This window comes from Cucurbita pepo, chromosome 1 (genome assembly GCF_057944985.1).
Source record: "Cucurbita pepo subsp. pepo isolate OVF chromosome 1, ASM5794498v1, whole genome shotgun sequence".
NCBI lineage: Eukaryota > Viridiplantae > Streptophyta > Magnoliopsida > Cucurbitales > Cucurbitaceae > Cucurbita > Cucurbita pepo.
The window spans coordinates 14,308,023-14,320,077 of NC_141798.1; the positions used below are offsets into that span (position 1 = coordinate 14,308,023).

A 12,055-nucleotide genomic window follows, 5' to 3' on the forward strand; every position below is an offset into this window, starting at 1 on the left:
TTTAATTTAGGTTTATTTTTTTTAAAAGAAAAAAAAAATACAAAAATCCATAACTCAATTAGTTATAAATATTTCTAAGAAATTCTGGTTGTATAATAAAACCAATCTAACTCATCAGTTAAATTAATTCATTTCATTTATTCAGAACATTTAATTAATTAAGCCACTAAATTTTAATATATACTTAAAAAAGTGGTTGAAGAATAAATTAAATAAAGCAATAAATATATAGCAAGTAAAAATATATCTTTTAAATTAACCCTAATATGGGTAGATTAAGTTCCATTAATTTAAAAAAATTCATAAACTAGCTAAATCGAGAAAATTTTCATTTATTTGAACTTAATCCAAACAAAAATCTCTTATTAAATATGGAAAGCCGGAACGACAATTGAATTTGCAAGCCTGATGCATGACATAATTAGTTCATAATTCATCGTTTTCCCCCATCACATTCGGTATTATGTTTTCCATCTCTATATAAATCCTTCCCTTATTTTCAATCTTCATCTCATCTCTCATCGGAATTATGTGGACCCAAACCTTTCCGATCATGGCCACTTTCATGTTCCTCCTCGCCCTAACCAACGCTCAAAACGCCCCCGGTGATTACCTTGCGCTTCACAACCGCGCTCGAGCCCAGGTCGGCGTCGGCCCCATGCAATGGAGCAATACCGTGGCAGCGTACGCTCAAGCCTATGCGAAAAAAAGAAAGGGTGACTGCGCCATGATTCACTCAACCGGGCCGTACGGGGAAAACATAGCTGCTGGGTACTACCCTGAGTTCACCGGGGCGGATGCGGTGAAGCTGTGGGCGAACGAGAAGCCGCTGTATGATCATGCGTCGAATAAATGCGTGGGTGGTGAATGTGGGCACTACACTCAGATGGTGTGGCGAAGCTCGGTGCGGCTTGGATGTGCTAGAGTGCCCTGTAAGGCTAATTCTCAGTTTGTTGTTTGCAATTACGATCCTCCTGGCAACTATATTGGGGAAAAGCCTTATGATTCTTGGGTGGTTTGAAGAGACTTGGTTTTAAAAATTTTATGAATTGTAATAAAGTCGGCGAGAGTCATGAATTTATGAATTGAAATAAAGCTATGATATTGTCTATAATAGTATTATATTGTCCGGTTTGAGTTAACTCTTGTGAATTTGTTTCGACCTCCTTCCTTATAAACCCATGATCGTAGAGTATCCCCTCTAATTAAGTACATCACAAAGCCACTCCTTAAGCCTGTAGATTTCTAGAACAACCTTCCCTTAATCGAGGCTCGACTACTTTCTTTGGAGCCTTTGAACAAAATACACCCTTTGTTCGACACTTTTGACTACAATTTTGAGGCTAACAATTTCTTTGTTCGACATAGCTAAGTTAAGTTCATGGTCTGAAACCATGTTAAGAATCACAAATCTCTACAATGGTATATGATATTTGTCCACTTTGAACATGAGAAAATCTCATAGGTATGCTTCGGGCTCCCAGAGATGTATTCTTTACTTATAAATCTATGATCATTTCCGAACAATCTTCAATACTGAGAACACCAATCACCAGCCAATTCCTATTACAAGTCACTCGGAAGAAATGCCCTCGGCAGAGATGCGAAAAACCAGTCCACGGTCGGAGACGAAGGCCCACTGCCGTAACCTAAACTTTGAAAAAAACATACATATTCCTAAAGTTTGAAAAGAGTAGGATAAGAGAATGTTTAACAATTTGTTATTTTAAAAGTGTCTAATAAGTCTCCAAATTTTTAAAAATTAATTTTTTTAATATAAAAATTTAACATATTCAACTACTATTTTAAAAATGATGAATTTATGGATTAGAATGGAAAGTTTAATGGATCAAGTCAGACTAACCGTAGTGCAGCCAAGTGAGTCAATTGGATTAGCCACTAGCCGACTCTACCACACTCTACCACTAAGTGAGTCAATCGGCTAGAATTGGAAGTTGATTTTCTATTCTTCTTATGATTCTCTGTTATATAATAACCCAACCTAAATCAATCCTGCTAAATTTTTGGGTTAAATTAATTCATTTCATTTACTAGTAAAATATTAACATTATTTATTTATTTTTATTTATTTTCAAACATTTAGTTAATAAAACAATAAATATATACTTTTATGAATACCTAAATGGTAGTAAAAATGTATCTTAAATTTTAAGATTAACTTCTATGTGGATTAAGTTTCATTAATCCCGACAAAAAAAAAAAAAAATCATGCTAAATCTACAATAGTATTATATTGTCTAGAGCATAAACTCTTGTGACTTTGATTTGACTTCCTTACTTATAAACCCATGATCATAGAGTCTCCCCTCTCATTAAGTACACCACATAGAGCCACCTTTGAAGCCTATAATTACCTATGATCATAGAGCCTCCCCTCGAACAAAATACACCATAGAGCCTCCCTTGAAGCCTATGGATTTCTAAAAGAAACTCCCTTTAATCGAGACTCAGACTTCTTTCTTTGGAGACCTTGAACAAAATACACAATTTGTTCGCCACTTTTGAATACGATTTTTAGGCTTACAACTTTTTTGTTCGACATAGCTAAGTTAAGCTCATAGTCTGATACCATGTTACTAATCACGAATCTCTACAATGTTATATGATATTTGTTTACTTTGAATATAATAGCATGAATTTGCTTCGAGCTCCCACAAGAAGTCATGTTAATTCAAATGTATTCTTTAGTTATAAATCTATGATCATTTCCGAACAATCTTCAACACTGAGAGCATCAGCCACCAGCCAATTGCTGTTTCAAGTCACCCGGAAGAAATGCCCTCGGCGGAGATGCGGAAAACCAGTCACGGTGTTTTCGGCCTCCAAATCAGGAGACCCGCGACGACGGTTATTAACTCCGCTGCAGTATGATACCCACATTGGAGACGAACACCCATTGCTGCAACCTACAGACGTTTACCAGCTCTGAATATGGAAACCAACGGGGCCGGAGTGACTGAAAGACACCCAACGCTCAAAAGGCCACCATTTTTTTTCTTACTTTACTTATTGGCCACGGCATTCGTCTTTTTCCATGCTTCGTGGGGAAAAAAACAATAATAATAATTGATAAATAATCAAAATGGTAAAATCAAAGAAATGCCTGTTTTTGTTGAATTACTAAAACGCCCTTTTATCGAGATACTGAATACTTAAATTTGATGAGTACTATGATCATTGGGCAATACTCATGGAAAACTTTTTGAGTACTGGGTTTGGTGGAGAATGGGGCTCCTGCAGCAATAGAACACATCGTTTTCACAGATACCCAGAAGAAGCACATTGAAGATCATAAATTGAAAGATTTAAAAGCAAAGAATTATCTATTTCAAGCATTAGATCGTTCGATCTCGGAGACAACCCTCAACAAGGATACAGCAAAAAAAACATATGGGATTTTATGAAGTAGAAATATCAACGTTTGACACGGGTAAAGCGTGCACATTTGCAAGCTCTTCGGAAGGAGTTTGAAATGTTGCACATGAAGGTAGGAGAATCTATGAATGAGTATTTTGCTCGGTCCCTTATCCTAGCCAACAAGATGAAACTAAATGGTGAGAACAAAGAAGATGTTGAAGTAGTCAGAAAGATTCTGAGATCTATGACCCCCAAGTTTGATTATATTGTGTGTTCCATTGTATTCTGAGAACAATTTGTTGAGTAATGGGAAATTGCAATCAAAGGGGCTCACCATTTTGTTTCAAAATGGAAAGTGTGAGATGTTTCATCTTTGAATCGAATGTTGGTACTGCATGCTATATCTCAGCCTGTAGCATCCACTTGTTTCAATACAATCACAAAATATATTGAACAACTTTGACACGATAGATATAGAAGACTCTTGAGCAAAAGAAGATGGTGGATGATTTACCACAACTCAATTCTCCCTCGGTTGTAAAAACTGTGTGGTGGGTAAACAATCATCATTTTTTTTTTTTGTCAAAAAAAAAAAAAAAAAAAAAAAGCTGTTTTGAAAGTTAATTGAGAGGGGAGAAATTCAAATTCTGCTCTTTCTCACTTCATGCTTCTTAATCATCTTGCTTTCTGCAATTTTTTTTTTTTTTTTTTTTTTTTTTTTTTTTTTTTTTTTTTTTAGGATTCATGGAGTTCAAAGACATAGAATTAATCCTCTAATTTTTAGAAATGAAAACTTTATTTTATTTGAGAAATTTTATTGGGTCGGAATTTACCATATACGTTGGAAGTCGACGATTAGTTGTAAAATGGTTTTTATAAATAATTTTTATTTTAACGAATTGCTCTAAGGTTATTATTATTATTATTATTTATTATTATTATTTATTATTATTATTATTATTTATTAATAATGGTAAAGTGAATATAACTCAATAGTAATTAAAATGTTAAATTAGGTGGGAGGTTCTATTTCATCCACTCATCTATATTTTAATTTACGTTTATTTTTTAAAAAAATAAAAAAGAAATACAAAAATTCATAACACAATTAATCATAAATATTTCTAAAAAATTGTTGTTATATAATAAACCCAATATAACTCATCATAAAAAATTTGGGTTAAATTAGTTCATTTCATTTACTCAAAACTTTAACTAGAATATTGACCTTATTTATTTATTTTCAAACATTTATTTAAGCCACTAAATTTTAATATATATTTAAAAAAGTGGTTGAAGAATAAATTAAATAAAGCAATAAATATATACCGACATGGCAAGTAATTAAACGCCGATCAGCCGATCAACTTGCACTACAAAAACTACACAAGGAGATTGTTCGGAAATGGAGTTGGAGATAGAGCAACCGATCAGCCTCTCGGCCAGGACTGAAGAAGTAGCTTAGAGGTGGCACGCAAGGTACGGGCACCTGAACTTTCCTGCACTACAAAAACTACACAACGAGGAGATGGTACACGGTTTGCCAGCAATCGAAGGCGTGAACATGCTGTGCGACAGGTGTCTCATTAGCAAGCAAAGGCACACCCCCTTTCTGTCTCAGACACCCTACCGCGCCAGTGAGCCGTTGGAGCTCATGCATGGTGATATATGCGGGTCCATCAAGCCGGCGACCCCAGGCGGCAAGACCCTCTTCCGCGTGCTGGTCGATGACAAAAGCCGCTTCATGTTGCTGATCTTGCTGCAAGGGAAAAGTGAGGCGGCAAAGGCGATTAAGCTCATTCAAGCACAAGCGGAGAAAGAATGTGGAAAGAAGATGCGAATGCTGCACACGGACCGATGCAGAGAATTCACCTCAGCGAGCTTCCGTAAGTACTGTGATGAGCTCGACATGCAATCGCAACTAATGATGATCTGGTGGCCAGGTACCGGAGGACCTAGTGGGAGGAGGTGAACCACCTGGACTAGTGGCGCCCGAGCTCGAAGAAGAGGTGGTCAAACTGCATGCCATCAGCGCAGATGACCGAACACCTTCGCTGAAGCAGACAGGAACCCGTGCTGGTTGAAGGCAATGCAGGAAGAGATGGTGTCCATTACTGAGAACAAGATGTGGAGTCTAGAGGACATGCCGTCAGGATACCGAGCCATAAGGCTCAAATGGGTCTTCAAATTGAAGAGTAATAAAGAGAGAGAAGTTGTGAAGCACAAGGCCCATCTGGCGGCGAAGGGTTACATCCAGAAGCAAGGAGTGGACTTCGAAGAGGTATTCACGCCGGTGGCAAGATTGGAATCTGTTCGCCTATTGTTGGCGATCGTGAAGTCCGCTCTCCTCAACGTCGAGCTGAAGGAGACCGTCTATGTTTGACAACCACCAAGTATCCTGGACAACGACAACTCCGACAAGGTACTGCGCCTGCACAAGGCACTCCATGGGCTTCGACAAGCACCACGAGCCTAGAACGCGAAGCTCGATAGTACCCTGTTGTCGCTGAAGTTCAAGACTTGTGCCTCTGAGCATGGCATGTACACGCACTTGACGGCAGCAACATAGGGGGTCTGGCTTGCGCGACTGATAGAAGAACTCATCGGAAAAGAAGGCGATCCACCAATGCTTTGCGTGGACAACAAAGCTACGATCTCCCTGATCAAAAATCCAGTTTTGCACGACCGGAGCAAGCACATAGAGATCAGGTTCCATTCCATTCGGGAGTGTGCAGATCGGGGGCTTATCAAGATTAACTTCATCCGAATAGATGAACAGCTTGGAGATATCTTCACCAAGTCTCTGGCGTGGGTAAAATTTGAGGAACTATGTTCAAAGATCGGAGTTCAGATAATAAGGTAGATATACCACAAATTTTAGGAGAAGATTGTTAGATAAAAGCCTGAGGTTTCTTTTTGACCATTTGACAAACACGTCGAATAGATTACCATTTTTTAGGTGGCCATTTGGAGGGAAGTAACACAGATTTAGTTGGCGGCCATTTTTAGGGTAAAATAGTTATTTAAATAGGTGAATGTGATGAGAAACTAATCACCACTGTTTTCAGCAAAGTCAAATCTCAAGTTTCTTTCTCTCCGTTCTTTTTACGCTTTCTGTTTTCATTTTCTTCCAACAAATTTTCTTCCTTGTTCCGTCAACGATTTTCTCTCACGAATTGTCAAAAGACTACATTGTCTTTCTCAGGTTCCTTCATAAGAAATTCTCAACCCTCGCCATAAATCTCGCGAGGTCGTAGATTAGCCATAAATCTAAGGTCATCATATTATGATGATGGTAACGACTAAGGTCGTAGATTAGCCTACGAGGTAGGTTTGACATTTTCTATGGTCCCACCGTTGATGCTCCATCACTGTCGGGTATGTCTGCATAAAATAAGAAAAAGAAATATCATTGACCGAGTATGCTCTAATTGCCTACTATTATTTAACTAACTTATGATTGAAATTGATAGCCTTGATTATATTATTGTTGAAAAATGATGTATGACCTAATTGTACGTTTGTGAAAATATCATGCTTGCCAAATTGTATTCTTATGATGATGTGTAATATGATTTCAATTACGATAGCAAATCGTAGACTTAAGGAAAACTATATGTTGCTTTTAGAAACATGTCACCTTGAGGACGTAGAAGAGGACATCGAGCAAGGAGACCACCCCCTATTAGAGAAAGGGGTAGAGGTGAAGAGAGCTCACCTCGCGAGGGCTCAGTAACTCGTACGGAAGCAGCTGCACCACCTCCTACAGTGCCAGTGGATGGAATAGATTCCACCACCAACCTGATGTGGGAATCGTTCTAGGCAATGATGCATACAATGGTAGCCACCAAACAGGTCAACAACTCGCAATTTACCAGAGGAGTGAGATATTTACGAGATTTTAAGTGGTATGATCTACACACCTTCAACAGAACCACGGGAGACCCAGCAGAAGCTTAATTGTGGATTTTGTCAATGAAGACGATAATTTTATTAATGGACCGCCCGGACGATCAGAATGTGTCCTATAAGTTAATCATGCTAAATAAGGACGCAAAATTATGGTGGCTCGACAATAGAAAAATTTTTAGTTCTCACAGAAGTGTTATAGCCAAGTCACGATTCAAGGAGGTATTCTTGAAGCAGTACTATCCGAAAGTTGCCCAACTCAAGAAACAATAGAAGTTCACCAACTTAATACAGAGTGGACGTCTGTAAATGATTATGCCTGAGAATTCATGAGACTAAAAAGCTTCGCACCCGAGAATTCATGAGACTGAAAAGATTTGTGCCCGCACTAGTGGACACGGAGTCAAAAATGACTGAGAAGTTTGCGATGGGCTTGGACCTAAAGATTCGTCGCACGGTAGAAACTATCGACCCTACCACTAATAAGGCCGCACTAAGGATAGCTAAAGTTCTAGAGAAGCCTAAAGATAAAGTGCTTTGAGAGTCAGTAGTTACTATCGGGCAAAAGTGAGCATATGAACCGAGGAACTCTGATCGCCAACCACCAGCGCATAAATCTCGGTACGTTGACAAACACCTCTCTCGACATACTGATAGGTACTCTCCTTGACAGCTAATAAATACCCCAGAAACCAAGATGAGGCCAGAGGAAGAGGAGGATCAGGGTGCAACATATGTGGGAAGCCACTAGGGGAAGATGTATGGTCGAGACTAGAACTTGCTTTCGGTGTGGCTAGGAGGACCACGTTGCTATCAACTTCACAACTAAGAATACTGAGAACCCAGTTAGCCCACCAAGAACACTGGATGGGACTGATAGACTTGAGAAGACTCATTCTCAAGTAATGGCATATGCGTCAACCAGTAGGGATGCTGGGAGGTTCGACACAGTGGTGATAGGTACATTATCAATTTTGGGACGTTATGCTTTCGCTATATTTGATTTAGTTGGAATAAACTTAAAATGCAAAATGTTAATTTTAGGTAATTTGTTAGGAGAGGTTAATTTGAAAAGTCAGGTGAAAGAAAAGGCCATGAGCCTTTATAGGAATAATGGTAGGTTGATGGGTGTGTCTCTCATACCTATTATTAGTGTTAGAAAAGTTATAAATATCTAATCCTTCTATTGTAAAATAGAGAGCAAGAGAGAGAGAGAAAAGAAATACAAAGCAATAGAAAAGGCTTTTTTGATAAAATTAGTGTTCTTTGTCTCCTTGTCTCTCCTCTCTCGACATCTTCGTCACAAATACGCGAGTATATTTTCACAAAGTGGTATCAGAGCCAATGGCGAATGTGATAGGTCAAATGCCGCTACCGCGACTAACAAAGACGAACTACGCGAATTGGAGCATCCAAATGAAAGCTCTTCTTGGTTCTCAAGATGCATGGGAGATGGTCAAAGAAGGTTTCGAAGAAACAAAGAATACCACGGGTTATACGGTGGCACAAAACAAGGCATTAAAAGAGTTGCGATCAAAGGACAAGGCGACATTATACATGTTGTTCCGAGTCATTGACGAGTTGGGCTTTGAGAAGATTGTCAGGGCAACTACTTCAAAAGAAGCGTGGGACACTTTAGAAAAGGTGTTCTAAGGAACCGAACGAGCAAGCAAGTGCGTCTCCAAACTCTTCATGGCGAGTTGGAGAGCATGAAGATGAAGGAGTCAGAAAATGTATCTGACTACATTACGCGTGTACAAACTGTGGTAAATCAGCTAAATCGAAGCGGAGAAATTTTAGCCGAGACGCGGGTTGTGGATAAGATTTTGAGGTCATTAACCAACAACTTTGAGAATGTTGTATGTGCGATAGAAGAGTCAAAGGACCTAGCGACATTCATAGTCGATGAGCTCGTCGGTTCTCTCGAGGCACACGAGCAACGTAAGAAGAAGAATAAGGAAATACTCGATCAAGCACTTCAAACCAAGACATCAATCAAAGATGACAAGGTATTCTACCCTCAAAACTTTCAAGGTAGAGGTCATGGAAGTCGCGGAAATGGTCGAGGTGGTCAAGGCAACAGTAATGAAGGACATTATAAGGAGAAGAGACAGTCGAGCCAAGCAAATTGGCATGGAAGAGGATGCAGTCAAGGATATTATTCCAACATTCAATGCTATAAATGTCAAAAAATATGGTCACTATGCGAATGATTGTAACTCCGACAAATGTTACAATTTTGGCAGAGTGGGGCACTTTGCAAAAGATTTTTGAGCTGAGAAAAAGGTGGAAGAAATGATCAACCTAGCTCTGGATGACGCAACAAATGAAGGTATTCTCTTGATGGCCCAAAATGAAGAACTGAAATCAAGAGAACCCGGCGGTGCGAAAGATGATGGCGATAGTCGTGAGGCGGTGGAAGCCGTTGAAAATGAGGTGACACACAGCGGATTTGGCGAAATCGCGATATCGGAGACGAGAAAATCGAAGAAGGATGAACAACTGGATAACAGAGAGCTTGAGCTCGAAGAAAGAGGAAGAAAGAAGAAAGAGGATGAGAATGGAAGAAGAAAAGATGGAATGGAGAAAAAGGATGGCAGAAATGCAAATTGAACATGAGAAACAGATGATGCAAATGCAAGCTGCAATCCCTTCAAAATCCCAAAACAATGACGAAGAAGAAGCCCATGCGATCAGTGAACGAGCCAAAGAAACTACTGGATCATCAGGAGGAGAATAGATATTCAGAGCAACAACCAAAATCTGTCGTGGATAAATCTGTGGAGAAGTCTCAGTTGCAGACGTTGAAATCCATGAACGAGCGCCTTTCGAAGGAGAAAGTAGAGATTGAAAAAGAAAAGAAAGATTTAGAAATGGAGCTTGAAAGGTTGGAGAAGGAAGTGGCCGAGCTGAGTGAGAGTTCTTTCTATATCAAACAGGAGAAGGACGAGAATGGGAAGGTAATCTTTGAGCTTGTGAAGAAAATTGAAGAAGGTGTGGAGAAAGAGAATGACTTATTAATGGAGATTGATGGTCTAGTGGAAGAGCTAGTGAGGGAGGAGAAAGATGGAGAGATGCTAACTCAACAGAGAGACTCACTCGACTTGAATCTGAATCGGGTCCGATAGGAGGTAGTGAATTTACGACACACGATTGAGATAATCACTCGTGATAAGGTCGAAATGGAGGAGGCAAATATGGAAGTGGAAAATATCATTGTGGACTTGCGAAGTGAATTGAGTAAATTGAAAGAAGCTATGACATCTGAGTCGAGTGTGGCTGAGAACGGGAGAAATGAGGAGTTGGTGTCTCAAATGGGCTATCCTCGAGAAGCTCCAAATGAAGTTTCGTCAGAAAAGGACAGTCTTAATTTGCTACTTGAGGACAAGGAGAGGAAATTGAAAAAACCATGACTGAGCTCGAGAAAACAAAAACGACGTAGGTGGAATCATTGAATATAGCATTTAAGTTAATGGGGGCGTTTTGTTGGAATAAACTTAAAATGCAAAATGTTAATTTTAGTTAATTTGTTAAGAGAGGTTAATTTGAAAAGTTGAAAGAAAAGGCCAAGAGCCTTTGTAGGAATAATTTTAGGTTTATGGGTGTCTCTCATACTATTAGTGTTAGAAAAGTTATAAATACTCATCCTTCTTTTGTAAAATAGAGAGCAAAAGAGAGAGAAAAGAAATACAGAGCAATAGAAAAGGTTTTTTTTTTTTATAAAATCAGTGTTATTTGTCTCCTTGTCTCTCCTCTCTCGACATCTCCTTCACAAATACGCGAGTAGTATTTTCACAATGTGGTATCGCAGCGTTCTATCGTTAGTGTGTGTAAGATTTACTTCACAAAATAGTGAGTTTTATTTTAACAGATTTTGGCTCTACGTATTCATTAATATATGTCCCATTTTATTTTGACTTACTAGGCAAAGGCTTCACTCACCCTAGCATTTCTCCTTGGATTGCGCTGGTGCTATTTGTCAACAAGAAAGATTGTTCGATGCGTTTGTGCATCGATTAAGGAGAACTTAATCAAAGTGTTCGATGCGTTTGTGCATCGATTAAGGAGAACTTAATCAAAGGACAGTAAAGAATAAGTACCCGCTCCCTCTATTGAAGACATGTTTAACAAACTCAGGGAAGCGACAATATTTTTTTAGATAGACCTTCAGTCAAGATACCATCAAATTAAGATTAAAGAAGGGGATGTGCTAAAGACAACATTCAGAAAAAGGTACGACCACTACCAGTTTGTAGTAATGTAGTTTGGCCTCTCAAACGCCCTAACGTTATTCATGGAGCTAATGAACCAAGTATTCAAGGAGTGTCTTGACATGTTTATTATCGTGTTCATAGAAGACATCCTAGTCTACTCAAAGACGAATCCAAAACACCAAAAACACCTCCAAAAAGTCCCAACCATTTTGAGAGAGAACAAGTTGTACGCTAAATTCTCCAAGTGCGAATATTGGCTACAACAAGTCTCATTCTTGGGACACGTGGTGTCAAAGGATGGAATCTCAGTAGACCCCACTAAGATTGAAATTGTCACTAAGTGGAAACGTCCGACCACAGTTACAGAGGTGCATAGTTAGCAAGATACTATCGGCGATTTGTGAAAGACTTCGTTAGAATAGCCTCAATACTTACACAATTGACAAGGAAAGACGTACCCTTCGTACGAAGTGACGTATGTGAGGCAAGTTTCAAAGATCTAAAACAAAGGTTAGTATCATCCTCAAGACTTACAGTACCACAAGTTTTAAGTA

The 12,055-nt window shown here is 38.9% G+C and overlaps 1 protein-coding gene across 1 annotated transcript; it reads left to right on the plus strand.

The window, feature by feature from the left end:
* Positions 1 to 529: 529 nt before the first annotated feature.
* On the plus strand, positions 530 to 1,021 carry LOC111799123 (basic form of pathogenesis-related protein 1-like). Its single transcript, XM_023682571.2, has one exon. It carries the CDS (start codon positions 530 to 532, stop codon positions 1,019 to 1,021), a length of 492 nt encoding a protein of 163 aa, XP_023538339.2.
* Positions 1,022 to 12,055: the final 11,034 nt, after the last annotated feature.